We start from the raw sequence: 21953 nt of genomic DNA, 5'->3' as shown, positions 1-21953 counted from the left end.
GTATCAGCAGTGCGAGTCAATGCACTGAAGCAGACACGCTCACTGGACACTTCATTAAGTATACCTGCAACAGCCAGTACAAGACTCACATTGAATTTCATCTTTTTATGTAGCTAAATGAGACGATTGAAATATAAAGGACAGCTCTCATTATGAGGCCGTGCAGCTTTTCAACCACAATAATAAATATATTGTTACATTTTTCAAAACTGACCAATATAAACAAGTACAATTGTTTTAAAATTGTTCTGAAAATATCAGAAAATCCCTCAAACATTTAGGGTGCATTTTTGTTACATGTCATCCGGAAAGACAGAACACTATACATTAACAAATAAATATATGTTCAACTTCAACAATGCATTTTTAAAGGGTCCCTATTATGCAAAATCAACGTTTCTTACATATCACCTGTTTTTGTGGATTTGGGACCTGCATAAGTCCTGAAAATGTTACATCAAACCATGGAGGCACTACAGAGATATTTATAAAAAACAATCTTGCTCTAATTCCATACTTCTTCCAAACAGGCCGTTTGCCCAATTTGTGACGTTTTTCCCCATTGTGACATCAACGCATAACTCCATATATGGTAAAAATGCACCAGGAGATCTTTGCACAAGTCCGCCATTGTAGTTAATTGGATCATTTTTTTTTGCTCCATCTTCTCTTGTTGTGGGGCAGACTGGCTCGTACATGCACATGCATCTTCTGCTGTTCCTATTTTTTATACAAATTAGCATAGTTTGAACTCGGTATAGAAACTCTAAAAACTACAACATGAATGACGGGGAGAAGACCCTGTTGAAGTGGAGGCACATAAATGAGACCGCCCACAAAACAGCGCATCCACAAAGCTGCTAGAAGATGGTCTGTAAAACATCATCTATGCAAAATTTTGACCAAAGAACCACTAGTGCATGTTATTCAGACCACAAGAAAGTGTTTTGAATGAAGAAAAAATATGATTTGAACCCATTTAACTAGATTTTCCTATTTAGCGTAAAACATGCACCAAACACTGTTTGATAAGGGTGGGCATACTTTATCGTCAAAATCCTCACATCATCGGTGTCCGACAAATATCATGTATATCTTAGTTTTGATCCAGAACACAAACATTATATTCATGATTCCTCATATATTTCTAATTCAAAAAAACAACATTCACACTGCAAGTCAATTCCGATTTTTTGGCCCATATGCGACTTGCATCTGATTTTTTTTCATGTACGTGTGAACAGTGCAATTCTGAATTTTTCATATCTGACCCAAGCCTCTTTCGTTTGTGGATATAAATCGGTGCGATGCGTCCTCAATGTGAACGCACACGAGCTCAGGTTCAGAAGCTGTTGAGTTTAATTGCAAAAAATCCTTGAAATTGCCACAAATGCGCCAGTATTGAGACAAACTAAAGCGGAAGCCATGTTTATTTTTGTAAACATTACAATGCGTGCGGCATCATTACGTCATGTCCGCATGCGGGTCGGATTGCATTCACATTAGAAAATTTGTTTTTTTTGTAATGTAAATGGCCACTGAAAATAAAAGATTTGACAAACAAATCCCAATTGGATATCTGACACTGCAGTGTGAATGTATTGTGATTTGTGAAGTGAATTATATTTATATAGTGCTTTTTCCCAAGTGACTCAAAGTGTTTCAAGGTTTAACCCATTATCTACATCTTTAAGATACATTTAAATCCGTGTGGGTGTCACTAGGAGCAGGTGGATAAAGTGTCTGGATGGATGGAGCAGGAATCAAACCTGGAACCCCTTAAAGGGGAACATTATCACCAGACCTATTTAAGCGTCAATATATACCTTGATGTTGCAGAAAAAAAGACATATGTTTTTTTAACCGATTTCCGAACTCTGAAACGGTGAATTTGGCGGTTTAAACGTCGTTCTATTTTTCGCTGCCGGAGCGATGACCTTTCACCCGTGACGTTACAACAAGAAGCAATCCGCCATTTTCTCAAACACATTACACCAAGTCAAATCGGCTCTGTTATTTTCCGTTTTTTCGACTGTTTTCCGTACCTTGGAGACACCATGCCTTGTCAGTGTGTTGTCGGTGGGTGTAACAACACGATCAGGGACGGATTCAAGTTGACTTACGTGGAGTGTGCCTCGATTAGCACGGCATGCTAATTGATGCTAACATGCTATTTAGGTTTATTCATAGCTATATTTGCATCCAGCCTTTCCCTCCACCCACATTTAATGCCAAACAAACACATACCAATCGACGGATTCAAGTTGAACCAGTGTCAAAAGATGCGAAAGTCCTTCGTTTGTTCTGCACATTTTACCGACGATAGCGATGCTACGACAGAGATGTGTGGATATCCTGCGACACTCAAAGCAGATACATTTCCAACGAGAAAGTCAACGAAATCACAAAGATGAGTTTTGTTGATGTTATTGACTTATGTGCTAATCAGACATATTTGGTCACGGCATGACTGCCAGCTAATCGATGCTAACATGCTATTTAGGCTAGCTGTATGTACATTTGTAGCTATATTTGCATCCAGCCTTTCCCCACACTAACATTTAATGCCAAACAAACACTTACCAATCGACGGATTTAAGTTGCTCCAGTGGTCAAAACATGCAATCGTTGGTTAGAAGGCAATCGCCAAATTCGTCCTCGCTGCCTTTGTCCGTCGTGATATGGCTCAATAGCTTCAGTTTCTTCTTCAATTTCGTGTTCGCTATCTGCCTCCACACTCCAACCATCCGTTTCAATACATGCGTAATCTTTTGAATCGCTTAAGCCGCTGAAATCCGAGTCTGAATCCGAGCTAATGTCGCTATATCTTTCCGTTCTATCTGCCATGTTTGTTTGTATTGGCGTCACGAAATGACGTCACAGGAAAATGGACGGGTGGATTTACAGATAGCGAAAATCAGGCACTTTAAAGCCTTTTTTCGGGATATTCCATGATGGGTAAAATTTTGAAAAAAACTTCGAAAAATAAAATAAGCCACTGGGAACTGATTTTTTATTGGTTTTAACCCTTCTGAAATTGTGATAATGTTCCCCTTTAAGTTGCTAATGTAGCCTTAGTTGTGTGCAGGACAGCAACAAGCTTTTCACTATGCAGCCAGTGTAAACGCTTAGCGAACTGGACCAAAAGTACACACCATATTTTTTTTTTTATTACCAAAGCCTCAGACTGCTTTATGGCAGTTAAATTTCTACTGCATAAGGCAAAGCATTAAATGCATGGGCCCTTCCTGCAAGGTGAGCACGTGTAAGCCTGAGGTTAGCAAAGAAAGCAGAACATACTTGTCAAATGGCCACCAGATGTGGACACATCTGTCTTTTCCTACCTGATGTGCTTTCCTGGTGTCCATCTGCGAGTCACTAAGGCTAACAGCAAGTCATAGCCAGGACGATTTATGAAGATGATTTGAGTTAGTTTGATTCTACGTACCCTCTCAAGACTTTCAACATCTGCTCTGAAACCCGAGATCATGGGGACCTCGATGACGGCCATGTTCGATGAGCCTGAATGAAGCCACCTGGAAAGATTGGTGAGGTCAGCATATGATTGGAAAAAATTGTACGCAGCCAAAGTTGCAATCCAACCTAGCGCAAACTTCTAAGGAGATGTGAAAGTCCATTTTGTCCTGGTGAGCTGCGGGGTCGTCGTCGTCGATAGGGGACCGGCGCTTGCGGTTGAGCTCAGATCGGTTGTCGGCGCGGCTCCGAGGGCGCGAAGCGGGATGACGGGAGGAGGAGGAGGGTAGTGGCTGTAGGTGGCGTTCATGGAGAGGCTCTTTGAGGTCCACCTTGAGCTGGAAAGCCGGCTTGGATACTGGGTCAGGTACGTTGTAGGAAACGTCAATCTACACAAAAGGAAAGTCGAGTTTGAGCAAAAAATATACAAATACAGTAGGACCTCAACTTAATAAGTGCTCTGTGATAAGAGATCTCTCCCTGGCATTTGTTACGTTTTAAGTTGTAAGAAAGAATTAGAGTTGCAAACAAGAATTAGAGTTACAAGCATTAGATGGCATAGAGCAGTGGTTCTCAACCTTTTTTCAGTGATGTACCCCCTGTGAACATGTTTTTAATTCAAGTACCCCCTAATCAGCGCAAAGCATTTTTGGTTGAAAAAAAGAGATAAAGAAGTAAAATACAGTACTATGTCATCAGTTTCTGATTTATTAAATTGTATAACAGTGCAAAATATTGCTCATATATAGTGGTCTTTCTTGAACTATTTGGAAACAAAGATATACGAATAACTAAAACCTTGTTGAAAAATAAACAAGTAATTAAATTATAAATAAAGATTTCTACACATAGAAGTAATCATTGACTAAAAGTGCCCTCTTTGGGGATTGTAATAGAGATCCATCTGGATTCATGAACTTAATTCTAAACATTTCTTCACCAAAAATTGGATCTTTAACATCCATATTTATGGCACATGTCCACAAAAAATCTAGCTGTCAACACTGAATATTGCATTGTTGCGTTTCTTTTCACAGTTTATGAACTTACATTCATATTTTGTTGAAGTATTATTCAATAAATATATTTATAAAGGATTTTTGAATTTTTTGCTATTTTTAGAATAAAAAAAAAAATCTCACATACCCCTTTGCATACCTTAAAGTACCCCCAGGGGTACGTGTACCCCCATTTGAGAACCACTGGCATAGAATATGTCACTGTGAACCCATCGAAAACATCTGCGGCCTCAAGTAACAAGCATGCATGTGTACAAAAACCTGCCCTCAACCCCTTTTCCAAAGCAAAGTTTAAATGTATCAAGACTAATCTTGACGTGGAATTTTTTCATGCTGTAGATACTTTAGCCAAAGACAGAGATGATGCCGGGTAACATTTCACATAAAGAAGTGCCAACTTTTACTCCTCAGACCGATTGATGTGCCCATCAGACAACTAGAAATCCAAAGAACTGATGTTACATGAGGCCCCTGGAACCTCATGCATAAAGAGTTGTGAAGTGTGAAGTGAATTATATTTATATAGCGCTTTTTCTGTAGTGACTCATTGCGCTTTATATAGTGAAACCCAATATCTAATTTTACCATTTAAACCAGTGTGGGTGGCACTGGGAGCAGATGGGTAAAGTGTCTTGCCCAAGGACACAACGGCAGTGACTAGTGTGGCGGAAGCGGTGATCGAACCTGAAATGCTCGAGTTGCTGGCACGGCCACTCTACCAACACAGCTATACCGCCCCAGTTGCATGGATTTCTGACTAAAAGTAAAACAGAAAACATTGGATGCAGGTAAAAAATCAGATGTATTCAAGTGTGCGCACGCAGAAATCCAAGCACATTTCTTTTTTTTTTTTTACATCGCAATCAAATATGGAGAAGCTGCTCGTGGTGTGTTTGACGGAAAAGTAGCTGGAAGGAGATATTGTAGAAGTCACTGCACAGGGTATAGTCCGCGAATTATTGTTACATAATTTCTTAAAACTATGGTCATTTTCAGTGGTACATTCTATTGTATGTTTTTGAAAAAATATTTCTTATCTAAAAGTTTTTTTTTTTACATTTTTAGGAATGTTACATGTTAAAAATGTGATTTAATTTCAAAGGAATAGGTTGATTGGCAACACTAAATTGGCCCTAGTGTGTGAATGTGAGAGTGAATGTTGTCTGTCTTTCTGTGTTGGCCCTGCGATGAGGGGTGACTTGTCCAGGGTGTACCCCGCCTTCCACCCGATTGTAGCTGAGATAAGCGCAAGCGCCCCCCCCCCGCAACCCGAAAAGGGAATAAGCGGTAGAAAATGGCATTTCAAAGGGAAGCGTTGATTTGAGATACAAGTGCTTTAAATTAGGAGTTAAGAGAGTGTCACAGAACCGATTAAGCCCGAATGTTGAGGTTCTACTGTACAGTGGATTGTCACATAATTGGAGAATTTGCAGTCTTAAAAGTAAAAGAACATTTTGACAAATCTTCAGAGACTTCAGCTCAGTGAGTCCGCTCAAAGAGCAAACCAAAGTAAAATCTGAACAAATGGCTTTTTTGTGTCATTATGCAACACGACCACAGTGTTGGGATTCAGCAAACGTGTGATACTAACCATAGAAATGAATGGTATTGTGATATAACAAGCAGGCGTCACAGAAAATAAAGAGCATTGCAATTAATCTAATATCGACATACACAAGTATTATTTAACAAGACTTATCGGCTGCACGACATCAAAGCCGCGGAACAGAGACACACTGCAGGCTAACACACACACACACATGCGTCCACAAAAAAAATATACGCCACACACACATACCCAACCCCCAATCCAACGTCCTTGATGCAAATCCCATAGGGGTAAATGGTAAATGGGTTGTACTTGTATAGCGCTTTTCTACCCCTTTTTAAGGAGCCCAAAGCGCTTTGACAGTATTTCCACATTCACCCATTCACACACACATTCACACACTGATGGCGGGAGCTGCCATGCAAGGCGCTCACCAGGACCCATCAGGAGCAAGGGTGAAGTGTCTTGCCCAAGGACACAATGGACATGACTAGGATGATAGAAGGTGGGGATTGAACCAGTAACCCTCAGATTGCTGGCACAGCCACTCTACCAACTTCGCCACGCCGGGTGATGGAAGGATGGGCAGCGCCTGAGAGCTGCGGCCTGTAACCATGCCGCCCTTCTCTTGCTAGATATCTCAAGATGTATGTTGTAATATGTATATGTGCTTTGCTATGGAGGTTTTTTTCCCACTCCAGACTGGGCCCCCTTGGGACCCCAGTCTAGATTGTATTTTTTACTCATCCTTCCCCTGCGTTTACCTTTATCCTATCTTTTACGGGGCGCCTTGTGGCAACCCATCAGCTTTCCTGTTCTGTAACCCTGTACACTGTTTGTTTGTCTAATCTTGAACGGGTTTGTGCTGGAAACAAAGTTTTGTTGTACTTATGCAATGACAATAAAGACCTATCCTATCACAACACATCGCATTTTAGAATGAGGGAAGCGTGCATTTTTATTTTTCGCATAACCCAACTTTTTGTGTATCATTTTCTTCAACAGTTTGTGCTAAGGAAAACAACCCCAAAGGATAAGGTTTGTTCTTATGCTGTCTGCCAAAGTTTAATTAATTCCAGCAATAAGTAGAAAATACTTCTTGGTGACAGTATTCTCTTTGTACTTGTGTTTGAATGTAGATGTCAATATACCTTAGATGCATTATGTCAACGTTTCAACACACTACAGCCAAGTGCCCAATAATACTTTTATGCATAAAGGGTTCTAAAAGACACACTTAAAGGCCTACTGAAACCCACTACTACCGACCACGCAGTCTGATAGTTTATATATCAATGATGAAATCTTAACATTGCAACACGTGCCAATACGGCCTTTTTAGTTTACTAAATTGCAATTTTAAATTTCCCGCGAGGTATCCTGTTGATGACGCTTATATTGACGCGTGCTTGTGACGTTATTGGTTGGAGCGGACATGTTCTCCCAGCACCACTCACGGCTAAAAGTAGTCTGTTTTTATCGCATAATTACACAGTATTTTGGACTTCTGTGTTGCTGAATCTTTTGCAATTTGTTCAATTGGTAATTAAGACTATAAAGAAGAATGGTGTTGGTGGAAAGCGGTGGATTGCAGCTGCCTTTAGCAACCGAAACACAGCCAGTGTTTCTTTGTTTGTTGTGAAGCTTTAGCGAACATGTTTCTCTACCACATCTCAACCAGCAAGTTTTTGGATGAGAAAATGGTGATATTAAGTCGGCTCTTACGTGAGACTTGAGCGGAGTTAGCGTCCTCCTGCAGCACCTGTCAAAAAGGCAGCTGGGACCTTGGCTCCTCTATTGGCTTCTCTCAGAGACACTGGCGGTCACCGCAGCCCTCCGACTTTCAGGTATGACTTTATAATCTCACTAAAACACTATTAACACAATAAGCAGATAAGGGATTTCCAGAATTATCCTAGTAAATGTGTCTAATAACATCTGAATCGCTCCCACTGCCGTTGCCTTTTTTTTGTAGTGCTTCACTCTAACTTTCCTCATCCACGAATCTTTCATCCTCGCCCAAATTAATGGGGAAATTGTCGCTTTCTCGGTCCGAATCGCTCTTGCTGCTGGTGGCTATGGTTATGAACAATGTGATGATGTGAGGAGCCCTACAACCCGTGACGTCACACGCACATCGTCTGCTACTTTCGGTACAGGCAAGGCTGTTTTATTAGCGACCAAAAGTTGCGAATTTTATCGTCGATGTTCTCTATTAAATCCTTTCAGCAAAAATATGGCAATATCACGAAATTATCAAGTATGACACATGGAATGGACCTGCTATCCCTGTTTAAAAAATAAAATCTCATTTCAGTAGGCCTTTAAGACACACACTCATTACACACTAATTGTTTACAAACACAGACACCAATGTGTGGGTTTGATATCCGTGCAACATAAGAAACCAGATGCTGCAGCGGAAAACAGAAAATCAAGATATGTGGAGAGAAATAATGTTTTCTAGAAGGACAAGTTGGAAGACATTAAAGGATGTGTTACGTCGAGGTTGCATGTTTGTGGGAGGTTCATTTTCCCAATATGCAGATGGAACTCCGGAGGCAGTGTGCAGGTAGGACAATGATTTATTTTACATAAATCAGCCCATAATACAAAAATGCAGGAAAAATACAAACAAACACGTTAAGAGCGTGCCGATTACACGGGGAGTTAAGGTGGAAAACTAGCACTGGAAAGCTTAGTATAGATACAGGAATCAAAGGAGTACTAAAGTAACTAGTTGCAGGAGCGAACAAAACGGCAAGAGCGAGTGTGGCGAAAGGCAGGAATAAATAGCTCTCTGATTACTGCCGAACACTAATCAGAGGCAGGTGAAAATAATCAGCACACAAGGCAACCAAGAAACACAAACCCCAGGGTGCTGAAACAGAACTAAGGGAGTCTTAAACTAAAACAAAACATGATCCGGGCAACGTACCATCACAGGATAGACTTGTACAAACAATAAACATATTTGACTTGACATCCCTTCAACAGACAAAACAACCACTTAACCACAAGCGATAAGAAGTCAGGAGAGATTATTATCCGGCAGAGAAGAAAAATGACTCGTGAAAGAGGTTTTTTGTTTATCCATGACGAGGCAGGAAGTAATCAACATACTGTCCTGGGGAGAGCAGGAATTATCAAGTACTTTAAAAAAAAAGAGAACATTTCCCTAAACTCTACCAGATCACTCCAATTTACAGTTCCTTATTTGTGAATTAAAGAGCAACAACAAGTTATCCAATGCCAACTCATTCTTGTGGTGTGCCGATGAGGTAAGTGTGATTTTTTTTTTCTTTTTGCATTGCTCCAACCGTGATTGTGCACTTCTGAGTGTCACGCCACATTACCTGCATGAGACAGCAGCCTTCTCCTTTGGCGCTCACAAAAAGGCCAGTAGGAATGCTGGGAATCTAACCAGAAAAAAAAAAAAACGTGATTAAAAGAGTGGATGTCATGCAGCGTATTGACACTAGGGGCACCCTACCTTGGCACGCTGAAGGAGTTTCTGGTTGTCCTTGTTGAGCTCAAAGGTCTCCTGGAAGTCCAGGTTTGTGGAGGCCAGTGAAATGGTGAGGTTGACCCCACCAACGTAGGACAAGATGGCGTACTCGGACAACGCTTGCAGGGCGACACACGTGTCCTAGCAAGCGTAGGTTGGCATACAAAGTGCACATATTAGCTACATACTCAGCATAGATGCACAAAGAATGCATTGATGGTCAAACTAAATCTCATGAGACTTCAGCTCAGTGAGCATCCACAGCTTAATCAACAAGTACAGATGGATTTTTCTTTGGCTTTTTAGACACCTACAGTGGGGCAAAAAAGTATTTAGTCAGCCACCGATTGTGCAAGTTCTCCCACTTAAAATGATGACAGAGGTCTGTAATTTTCATCATAGGTACACTTCAACTGTGAGGGACAGAATGTGAAAAAAAATCCAGGAATTTACATTGTAGGAATTTTAAATAATTTATTTGTAAATTATGGTGGAAAATAAGTATTTGGTCAACCATTCAAAGCTCTCACTGTTGCAAGGAGGTTTTGGCTCAAAATCTCACGATACATGGCCCCATCCATTCTTTCCTTAACACGGATCAAGCATGATGTTTCCACCCCCATGCTTCACAGTAGGTGTGGTGTTCTTGGGATGCAACTCAGTATTCTTCTTCCTCCAAACACCATGAGTTGAGTTTATACCGAAAAAGTTTTATTTTGGTTTCATCTGACCACATGACATTCTCCCAACCCATGTATCCATTTTGGTATAAACTCAACTCGTCGTGTTTGGAGGAAGAAGAATACTGAGTTGCATCCCAAGAAGACCATACCTACTGTGAAGCATGGGGGTTGAAACATCATGCTTTGGGGCTGTTTTTCTGCTAAGGGGACAGGACGATTGATCTGTGTTAAGGAAAGAATGAATGGGGCCATGTATCGTGAGATTTTGAGCAAAAACCTTCTTCCGTCAGTGATGTCTTTGAATGGTTGACCAAATACTTATTTTGCACCATAATTTACAAATAAATTATTTAAAATTCCTACAATGTGAATTCCTGGATTTTTTTTCCACATTCTGTCTCTCACAGTTTAAGTGTACCTATGATGAAAATTACAGACCTCTGTCATCATTTTAAGTGGGAGAACTTGCACAATCGGTGGCTGACTAAATACTTTTTTGCCCCACTGTATGTGGCATATTTGCCTCCCTCATCCCTATCCATTTATACGTATATTCAAAGAGTTAATAATTTGACTTTATTTTGGTTTTGTTTACAGTGGTCAACTTCAACATACATGTTAAAATGTTAATAAAAACTACTGCATCACAGTTAGTAAAGGTTTTAGGATGTCGACCGCTTGAACCTGCAGCAAATCTATGATATATTATTTACTAAAAAATAATATGAATTAAATTACTTTGGCAAGTCATCCGGCCGGACATAATTGTTCTTGTTAAACTAATAAGGAGAAAAATCCATTTCATCTTTTTTAAATTCATGTCATGCAAGTGTGAAAAGAAATGAAACCCTGTGAAATGTAAAAACAAAAAAGTCCTCCAGTCCTTAACTTTGTAACACATTTCCTTTAAAGGGATTTGACTTCTGAATTTGTAATGTATTACCGTATTTTTGGGATTATAAATCGCAGTTTTTTTTCATAGTTTTGCCGGGGGTGCGATTTATACTCTAGAGCGCCTTATGAGTGAAATTATCAACACATTACCGTAAAATATCAAATAATATTATTTATCTCATTCCCGTAAGAGACTAGGCGTATATCAGCAATCGTCTCACACACACGTCAACCAATAACAATTTGGCGAGGGCGGGTCATGGCAAAGGAGCATTGTGGAAAAAAAGATCCTACCTGCTACTTCTATACCTATGAAAATTTATCATTTCAACATTGGCGGTAACTTATTAAAACTGAAAAAATGCTGAACAAAAATGGCACTGAAAAGACAATCATATACTGCAAGTTACAAGCTGTAAGTTGTGAAATATGCAGCAGAAAAAGGCAATCGAGCAGCAGAAAGAAGGTTTGGAGTAAGCGAGAAACTTGTAAGGGACTGGTGAAAAGCGGAGGCTACTCGCTAGGTGGCCAGAGCTCAATGAATTAATTCACAAATGGGTGCTTGAAAATTGCCTTTCAAATGTCTATTCTTGGTGTTGGATTTTATCTAATAAAGTTCCGCCAAAAATGTGACTTAAACTCTAGTGTGACTTACATATGTTATTTTCCTTCTTTATTATGCATTTTCGGCCGGTGCGATTTATAATCCGAAAAATACGGTACTAATTAAATATTCTTATTTGGTATACGTTCATTCTTCATTGCTGTTACTGTCCATTTGCTGCTGTGAAACTTTAATTTCCCTGTCGTGGGACTAATAAAGGGGTATTATGTTCTAGTGTTTCCCATACATCCATCCATCCATTTTCTACTGCTTGTCCCATTCGGGGTCGCAGGGGGTGCTGGAGCTTATCTCAGCTGCATTCGGGCGGAAGGCGGCGTACACTCTGGACAAGTCGCCACCTCATCGCAGGGCCAAAATACATGCATGTAAAATTTGAACCGTCATAAACACATTGTAATGGGATTCATTTTTAATGTAAGCTTTCACTACAATGCTATACAGTTGATGCGTCGTAACGCTTCTCACCCCAATCACACTTGATCTGCCGGAGAATAAGAGAAGGTAGCAGGAGGGCTCGTTGTTGCCAACTTTGTCGTTATATTTAGCAAGACCACTCTAGATAAGCTTACGCAACTGACTTTTTCTAGTCTTCTGGACCACTGTTTATCTCTCCCAAAGCATCCATTTTAAATACCAACACACGCGTCAGGGCCAAAGGCCAATTATGTACATACCTGTCAATATTTGCATTTTCAAAATATGGGAAATGTATTGGGAAAATGGGTGAAAATAATAGATTATTTTACATCAATATTTAATTTTACATCAAGAATCGCCATTAAGTAAAATAGATAAGGAAATAGTATGGGCTCTTAAGAGGACTCAAACTCATGTCCCATTAAAAAAAAATACATACATACATACAGAGGGGAATATTTGTTAGGTCAGGAAAAACAGAGGTTATTATATCCCTACAAGCCTGTTTCTCACTGTGATGAGGTGGCTACTTGTCCAAGGTGTACGCCGGCTTCCGCCCGATTGTAGCTGAGATAGGCACCAGTGCCCCCCGTAACCCCAAAGGGAATAAGCGGTAGAAAATGAATGGATGCAAACCTGTTTTAGCAGGTTTCCCTGCTTTTCAGGGGATTTTGATACATTATTTCACATTTGAATTGTGTTTGACAAAGGTCCTCAGTATTAAAACAATTTCACCTGGAGAACAAATCCCCTGAAGAGCAGGGAAACCTGCGAAACCGGTTTGTAGGGATGAAAAAGCCTCCGTGTTTTTTCCTGACCTAACATGCATATATATATATATATATACAGTATATATATATATATATATGGGAAAAATCACAGGACTACTTCATCTCTACAGAACTGTTTCATGAGGGGTTCCCTCAATCGTCAGGAAAATCTCCTGACGATATAGATATAGATATATATATATATATATATATATATATATATATATATATAGTGCTTGATAAGATATAATAACATGACCTAAAATATATGCTATAAAGCTTATTACTGAGAAAAAATGTTTATATTGTGCAAATGAAAATGAAAATACATTTCATGCAGCACAAAATCCAATGAAAGTATCGAACCCCTGTACTCCCCAACCCACCGCGAAATACAGTACATATTGCAGTCTTGTGGGAGAAACTGTTGGAAAATGTAGGTTTCAGGGCTACCTGTGTAGAAGAAAAGCCACCCAGGGCATTCCGCTGCTGGGAGAGCCATTTGACGACAGGCAGGGCTGAAGCCACGTCCCCGAGGAGGGTGAAAGTTAGAAGCCCATAAGCTGTCATCTCCACCTCTGCTGACACCACTGAGAACAAAGGCTCACCACTTAAAATGACTCTTGTGTGTAGATGTGATTAGCATTAACACTGTGGTTGAATACTACATCTTAAAAGATGTAAAACCACTCGAGCTGGGGCTTTTAACATGTGGCCTGAGTTGGTATACCTGACTGGGAGAGGCCATCACTGAAGCCCATGAACGTGTCTTCATCCGTCATTGCGCTGCCTGTCAGGCTCCAGTGGGTTAGTCCATCTAAGCATGCAGAGGCAAAGGGGACTATCATTCTGTATCTGATAATGCAGTTTGTTACTACACAGAGTGGTATCAAACACCTGTAGGAATAGATATTTACTCGCTCTGAATGTATTTTGCACATGATCCTTTTAAATTCTATAGTTGCTTACCACATGTTCAAACATTTGTTCTCCAGGTCAAAATTGTTCTAATACTGACAATACTGAACAGCCAATGATGAGAATTAAGCAGGATTTTCAAAATATTATACATGAATGTAGGGTAATTAGTGGATCACTAACATTTTAAAGGACATTTGAGGTATATATTTTTTTATTGCTTCAGTAAATACACTATCCCTTTTTTGTCAAACACAATTAAAATGTGAAATTATTAAAAAAGTTAAAGTACCAATGATTGTCACACACACACACACTAGGTGTGGTGAAATTATTCTCTGCATTCGACCCATCAACCTTGATCCCCCCCTGGAAGGTGAGGGGAGCAGTGGGCAGCAGCGGTGGCCACCCCCGAGAATAAATTGTAGTGATTTAACCCCCAATTCTAACCCCTGATGCTGAGTGTCAAGCAGTTAGGTAATGGGGACCTTTTTTTATAGTCTTTGGTATGACTCGGCCGGGGTTTGAACTCACAACCTACCGATCTTAGGGCGGACAATATTTATCAAATTGTCAATAAATTCATACATATAATTTTAAAAACAATATTTATTTATTTATATATGACATGACCTTATCAAATAACTATTTAAATTGTGTTTGATAGTCCTGCAGCACATTGAGAATAGTGAATACAACATGGTTAAGTAAATGTGTAACTCATCTAAAGAAAGGTAGTGAATGCATGGCATTATCTGATTGGTTGAACCATAATTTAATTTTGGCACCAAAAAAATGTGGTATGGAATCTCTCTTGACAAAATGACATAATAATTGATAAATGAAAAGGCAATTGCGTGACTTAAAACTGTCATTACAGAATTAAACATTTACTTAATAAAGAAGTCAATTCACTACAAAGGCCATATTTGGCCTACAAATGAATTATCTATGGCCACCGGGATGATATTTGATTAGTATTAGAACCGGCCCACAGGCCACAGCCGCCTGCTGCTGTTTTGCACGCACCAATACTCCATCAATGTTGGCGCTAGGAATTTTCAAAATGGGGTCCTAGGGACCCCATTAAGTCATAAAAATGGGATCTCACAGTAACCTTTTGGGTTCCCACTTTTTTGTAACCGTTTTGAAAACAAATGATAAATGTATGCATTATCCTGTTATACCTCACATTCTATTTGTGTTTTGGAAAGAGGGTGTCGTAAACGTTATTTAATTAAAAAATTAATTTAAAAAAATAATTTATACATATGTAAATGTATTCAGTTATAAACATGAATTCACTTTCTTCTTTCCTTCATGGATCTATACTTTATCGCTGCCGGTATTTTTTTTTATATCTTTATTTTATGGGGCGGCATAGCACGGTTGGTAGAGCGGCCGTGCCAGCAACTTGAGGGTTGCAGGTTCGATTCCTGCTTCCGCCATCCTAGTCACTGCCGTTGTGTCCTTGGGCAAGACACTTTACCCACCTGCTCCCAGTGCCACCCACACTGGTTTAAATGTAACTTAGATATTGGTTTTCACTATGTAAAGCGCTTTGAGTCACTAGAGGAAAGCGCTATATAAATATAATTCACTTCACTTCACATTTTAATATTTTCAGAATGTGTTTGTTCTATTTTTGGCCAAAATAAGACAAAGAAAACAATCCAAAGTCTACTTTATTTTTTAGTTTTGATGCCATGATTTTAATAGTCCGGCCCGTTTGTGCACACATTTTTCTCCACGCGGCTCCTGAGCTAAAATGAGTTTGACACCCCTGATCAAAACAATCAATGATTTATTTAAATATAAATATTGAGGATTATATTTTATGATTTAAAGTTTAGACAATATATAGATATATTTTTTTTAAATCACATTTAAATTAATCATTAAATATTGTAGTGAAGTGAAGTGAATTATATTTATATAGCGCTTTTCTCTAGTGACTCAAAGCGCTTTACATAGTGAAACCCAATATCTAAGTTACATTTAAACCAGTGTGGGTGGCACTGGGAGCAGGTGGGTAAAGTGTCTTGCCCAAGGACACAACGGCAGTGACTAGGATGGCGGAAGCGGGAATCGAACCTGTAACCCTCAAGTTGCTGGCACGGCCACTCTACCAACCGAGCTATACCACCCCACATTGTAATACTTTAAATGGGCGCAAAAATCCTTTCACCATGCCAAACTAATACACACAGACACTTTTTTTCTCTTTCAAAGTAATTGCCCAGTCCTGCACTAGAAAGGAATAATAATTTATGTCAGCTATGCTTTCGTTACGTCAGAATGCAATGGACCATAATAGTACAATTTCCACATGGCCCTTAGTTTATCTCATAGTACGTTACCTTGTGTAATGGCCATGTGGTTGAGGCGTCGCAGGGCAAGGGGTGCATAGGGGCTGCGCAGTAGAGCCAAGGCGTAGGCGGACAGAGCTGTGGTATAAGGGTCATCAGCGGTGTAGGTGGTGGTCTCCAGGAAATCCTTGGCTCTGGCCACAGACATCTTCTCTTCCTGGACCAGACAAAGACATATTTCTTTCATGCCAAGATACAGGCAAAATAATCAATGTAATTCTGAGTATATTACATTGACCCGGGTGTGCGTAAGCTTTACATTTTTCCAAACTTGCATGCTTAAATTTTTTAGCTCAGGTGCAGCAATTAAATGGTATAGGTTGACTTTCATCTTACGCATATGTGACCCTTCCCTCTAATCTAAGATATGAGAGGCCCCCAAAACGGCTCACTAGTCGTTTTTTCATTAAGTGAAAATGGAAAGGGGATTAGAGAATTTAGCGTTTCCTTTGATGGGAAGCATTTTCTTTTTTCTCTTTTTGGGGCGGGGGGCATTTGTTATCAGTTGTAAAATAACAAAGGGGCCGGGGTTCAGGAGACATATGGATGCAGGGGAGGGGACGTGTGTCAACCATTTACAATTGGAGAGCATAGGTTCCTACTCTTTTTTTGGACATGTTGAATTGTGGAAGTGTAATCTTGGGATGTTCCAGAATGTAACTCTGTCTCAAATAGTGGGGTGTAACCTCATGGTGGGTTGCAGCGAGGTGTCAGGGACAGGCATTCCAATATGTGTCTTTATTCATGCTTGAAATATATAAACCCTGTTTCCATACGAGTTGGGAAATTGTGTTAGATGTAAATATAAACGGAATACAATGGTTTGCAAATCCTTTTCAACCCATATTCAATTGAATGCACTACAAAGACAAGATATCTGATGTTCAAACTCATAAACTTAATTTTTTTGCAAATAATAATTAACTTTGAATTTCATGGCTGCAACACGTGCCAAAGTAGTTGAGAAAGGGCATGTTCACCACTGTGTTACATCACCTTTTCGTTTAACAACACTTAATAAACGTTTGGAGACTGAGGAAACTAATTGTTGAAGCTTTGAAAGTGAAATTCTTTCCCATTCTAGTTTTATGTAGAGTTACAGTCGTATTTTACGCTTCATAATGCGCCACCCATTTTTGATTGGAGACAGGTCTCGACTGCAGGCGGGCCAGGAAAGTACCCTCACTCTTTTACTACGAAGCCACGCTGTTGTAACACGTACTGAATGTGGCTTGGCATTGTCTTGCTGAAATAAGCAGGGGCGTCCATGAAAAAGACGACGCTTTGATGGGAGCATATAACACCTGTATGTACCTTTCAGCATTAATGGTGCCTTCACAGATGTGTAAGTTACCCATGCCTTGGGCACTAATGCACCCCCATACCATCACAGAGGCTGGCTTTTGAACTTTGCGTCAATAACAGTCTGGATGGTTGGCTTCCCCTTAGGTCTGGATGACACGATGTTGAATATTTCCAAAAACAATTTGAAATGTGGACTCGTCAGAACACAGAACACTTTTCCACTTTGCATCAGTCCATCTTAGATGATCTCGGGCCCAGAGAAGCCGGCGGCATTTCTGGATGTTGTTGATAAATGGCTTTTGCTTTGCATAGTAAGGTTTAACTTGCACTTACAGATGTAGCGACGAACTGTATTTAGTGACAGTGGTTTTCTGAGGTGTTCCTGAGGCCATGTGGTGATATCCTTTAACGATTGATGTCAGTTTTTGATACAGTGCCGTCTGAGGGATCGAAGGTCACGGATATTCAATGTTGGTTTCCGGCCATGCCGCTTACGTGGAGGGATTTCTTCAGATTCTCTGAACCTTTTGATGATATTATGGACTGTAGATGTTGAAATCCTTAAATTTCTTGCAATTGCACTTTGAAAAACGTTGTTCTTAAACTGTTTGACTATTTGCTCACGCAGTTGTGGACAAAGGGGTGTACCTCTTTTGGTAAGCTGTTTTTATACACAATCATGGCACCCACCTGTTCCCAACTAGCCTGCACACCTGTGGGATGCTCCAAATAAGTGTTTGATGAGCATTCCTCAACTTTATCAGTATTTATTGCCACCTTTCCCAACTTCTTTGTCACGTGTTGCTGGCATCAAAATGTAAAAATAATGATTATTTGCAAAAAAAAAAAGGTTTATCAATTTGAACATCAAATATGTTGTCTTTGTAGCATATTCAAATGAATATGGGTTGAAAATGATTTGCAAATCATTGTATTCCGTTTATATTTACATCCAACACAATTTCCCAACTCGTATGGAAACGGGGTTTGTACACAAGCCTCCAGCTAGGTGACAGTAGTGCTCAAACTAATCAACAGGCTGCCTATGATGGGGGAAACAATTTTGCAGATTACTGTGTTGTTGTGTTTTTTACTAAACTGGTCGGAGACTGTTCAACTCAGTTGGAGAAGTAGACAGTAAGAGCTGATGGAGGAGAGATGGAGAGGTTTGTGACAGGGATTTAAAGAAAAACGCAGGTGTCAGAAGCGAGATAAAGAAGTTACAATAAACCTAAATACAGTAAGAAAAAAAATGCTTGTTTTGTACCTAAAAATGTGCAACCGATAACATGAAACCACGACCACAACAACTGGATTTTTTTTTACCAATAGGCTAGTCATTCTATGAGCGAAGTATCAATCAATCAATCAATCAATCAATGTTTATTTATATAGCCCCAAATCACAAATATCTCAAAGGACTGCACAAATCATTACGACTACAACATCCTCGGAAGAACCCACATCAGTAAATGAAGAAAGCCCGGCTGACCAGGTGTAAAGTTGCCCAACACTTTGCTTGCAAGGTGCAAAGAATTTGTAAAAAACAAAAAGTAATGTAGCTTTTTGAAAGGAAATAGAATTTTGAAGCTTACAAGTGACCAAAGTTTTGAGAATCCCACAAACTGTGCAGTCTTGTTTACATGTTAAAAATTGAGCTAATTAAATTAACTTGGCAAGTGTTAAGTTGTTGCAGATGTCATCTCAGCCCTTTTTCTGAATTTATTTCGATTATCAGGGCCCAGTTGTTCAAAGGTAATCTGATTGGAATTTGGATAACGGATTGGCTAAAATCTTGAACATAGTTGGTCGAAAACCAAAAAGACATTCTGAAATCAAATTAGATCACAATATTTAATCTTGGTTTGGTCAGATCTGGCTCAAATCCTCAGTTTGCATTTTACAAAACTTTTTCTGATCCCAGCTGTTTGGTGGATTCAGGGCGGATCTGAAGAACAAAATGTAATTTAAAACAAATTATAACTGGTCAAATAAACAACATTCGTCACGGATTAGACACATATGATGTATTGATCATTTTGCAACTGATTTTCAAACCATACAATTAAAATTGCAGACTATCAAACACTAAAGACCACTAAAGTAGAATTTATAGAGTTGTTTCAAAAGCTGTTAAAATCAAACAAAGTATTCAACTCTATCTCTCTTTAACAACTCGGCCCAGGTGAGTGAATGCAAGATTCTGGAGACAGAAACTCAAACAGGGGTTTGTACGGATAAATAAATTAATAAATAAATACTATAAGATCCTAATAGTATTTCAATTATGGCGTGGCAAGAAGCACTGATGTAACTTGTCAAGCATGTCCGAAAAACATAAAACCATGACCATCCAATCTCCTTGTGTGTCAACAAGTGCTCACATTGCGGAAAATACCTTACATGTGTAAAGTAAACGTAGTGCAGAAGTTTAAAAGCCTGTGCAAGAACTTACCAAGCGAAGAAAAACATATCAAGTAAGCAACATGTAGACATTATTCCTGAGGGGAATATAACTCCTTCACACGAAATCTTGTCCAAAACATTTTGATGCTGTAAAAAACGTGATGAGATTTGCTGCTTAGTATGAGGCATAACAAATATGAGTGGGCTGACTGCCAGATGAACATCCTTCCCTGCAGCTATCAAGAATACTGCAATATGCTTCCACAGCTGGCGGGGCGGTAAGGAAAACAAACATCCATGAAATGAAATGAAACCTATAAAATCACCACTTCATCCCATGTAGGACACAGAGGAAAGTGTTTTGTTCCTGTAATGGAACACACCCAACTGTAGTAACACATGGCTTTGTTGGACTGCTTACATCTGTTGTTATCCCCGTCTCCAGGAGTGCTGCCACCACATAGGCCGTCAAGGAGATCTTTCCATGGATCCCACCCTGTGGACAAAGGAAAACATGTTATTCTTTAATTGAAATAAACGCGCAGTTAGTTTCAGCAGGAATGTTTCCCAGCCATCTGAGAGCAAAGGTTTAATTAGTGAGACTATAAGGTAGGTGGGGCATACAGCCTGTTTTGTCAAAAATCTATGCATCCATTGAACTTTAAACAAATATGCACTGACTATGTTCAAGAAGCACATGGCTGCTCTGTGAATTAAGCAAGACAGAATGGTAACTTCTGTCACCACAACTCTAACTCACAGTGAAACCTGGGAACTACAATTTAAAAGCAACAATGCAAGACAGTAGTAACATCACTTAAATCCCACCTTAACTTTTAAAGTAACAACTTTCTAATTAACTGCTTAAAAACAAGGCGCTTGTCATCTTGTTTCTTCTTGTGTTGTTATAACCCTGGCATACTGAACAGATGTATGCTCTTGAGTTCATTCTCCACTCCCAATTGTCCGAGTGCAAGGAATTCATGGTTGCCCTTGATGAAGCACAGCTCCCCAGTGCCGGCAGCACTCATGCAGCCACAGACTATGACAACACCAGTACGACTGTTGTACAAAATACAAACCCTGTTTCCATTTGAGTTGGGAAATTGATTTAGATGTAAATATAAACGGAATACAATGATTTGCAAATCCTTTTCAACCCATATTCAGTTGAATATGCTACAAAGACAACATATTTGATGCTCATCAAACACTTATGTGGAACATCCCACAGGTGTGCAAAAAATGTTCAGTCTTTCAGAAAAACGGATGGGGCGAGGTACACCCCTTTGTCCACAACTACGTGAGCAAATAGTCAAACAGTTTAAGAACAACGTTTTTCAAAGTGCAATTGCAAGAAATTTAGGGATTTCAACATCTACGGTCCATAATATCATCAAAAGGTTCAGAGAATCTGGTGAAATCACTCCACGTAAGCAGCATGGCCAGAAACACACATTGAATGACCGTGACCTTCAATCCCTCAGACGGCACTGTATAAAAAACCGACATCAATCTCTAAAGAATATCACCACATGGGCTCAGTAAAACTTCAGAAAACCACTGTGACTAAATACAGTTCGTCGCTACATCTGTAAGTGCAAGTTAAAGCTCTACTATGCAAAGTGAAAGCCATTTATCAACAACATCCAGAAACGCCGCCGGCTTCTCTGGGCCCGAAATCATCTAAGATCGACTGATGCAAAGTGGAAAAGTGTTCTGTGGTCTGACGAGTCCACATTTTAAATTGTTTTTGGAAATATTCGACATCAAGTCATCCGGATCAAAGCGAACCATCTAGACTGTTATCGACACAAAGTTTAAAAGCCAGCATCTGTGACGGTATGGGGGTGCATTATTGCCCAAGGCATGGGTAACTTACACATCTGTGTAGGCACCATTAATGCTTTTTCATGGACACCCATGCTTATTTCAGCAAGATAATGCCAAGCCACATTCAGCACGTGTTACAACAGCGTGGCTTCGTAAAAAGAGTGTGGGTAATTTCCTGGTCCG

The 21953-nt window shown here is 39.7% G+C and overlaps 1 protein-coding gene across 1 annotated transcript in view; it reads right to left on the bottom strand.

The window, feature by feature from the left end:
* Positions 1–21953, bottom strand: part of cpamd8 (C3 and PZP like alpha-2-macroglobulin domain containing 8) — a 151788-nt gene that overhangs the window by 25397 nt on the left and 104438 nt on the right. The window contains exons 30-37 of the mRNA XM_061888885.1: positions 20359–20433; positions 16218–16383; positions 13670–13756; positions 13393–13529; positions 9536–9691; positions 9399–9461; positions 3604–3863; positions 3449–3536 (exon numbers count right to left, since the gene is read on the bottom strand). Coding sequence (XP_061744869.1) covers positions 3449–3536; positions 3604–3863; positions 9399–9461; positions 9536–9691; positions 13393–13529; positions 13670–13756; positions 16218–16383; positions 20359–20433 — 1032 coding nt within the window. The remainder of the gene's footprint in view (positions 1–3448; positions 3537–3603; positions 3864–9398; positions 9462–9535; positions 9692–13392; positions 13530–13669; positions 13757–16217; positions 16384–20358; positions 20434–21953) is intronic.

Source organism: Nerophis ophidion, linkage group LG26 (genome assembly GCF_033978795.1).
Source record: "Nerophis ophidion isolate RoL-2023_Sa linkage group LG26, RoL_Noph_v1.0, whole genome shotgun sequence".
NCBI classification, from domain to species: domain Eukaryota; kingdom Metazoa; phylum Chordata; class Actinopteri; order Syngnathiformes; family Syngnathidae; genus Nerophis; species Nerophis ophidion.
Note: the sequence above shows the minus strand (reverse complement) of the source record. Positions and strands in the feature narration are given on the sequence as shown.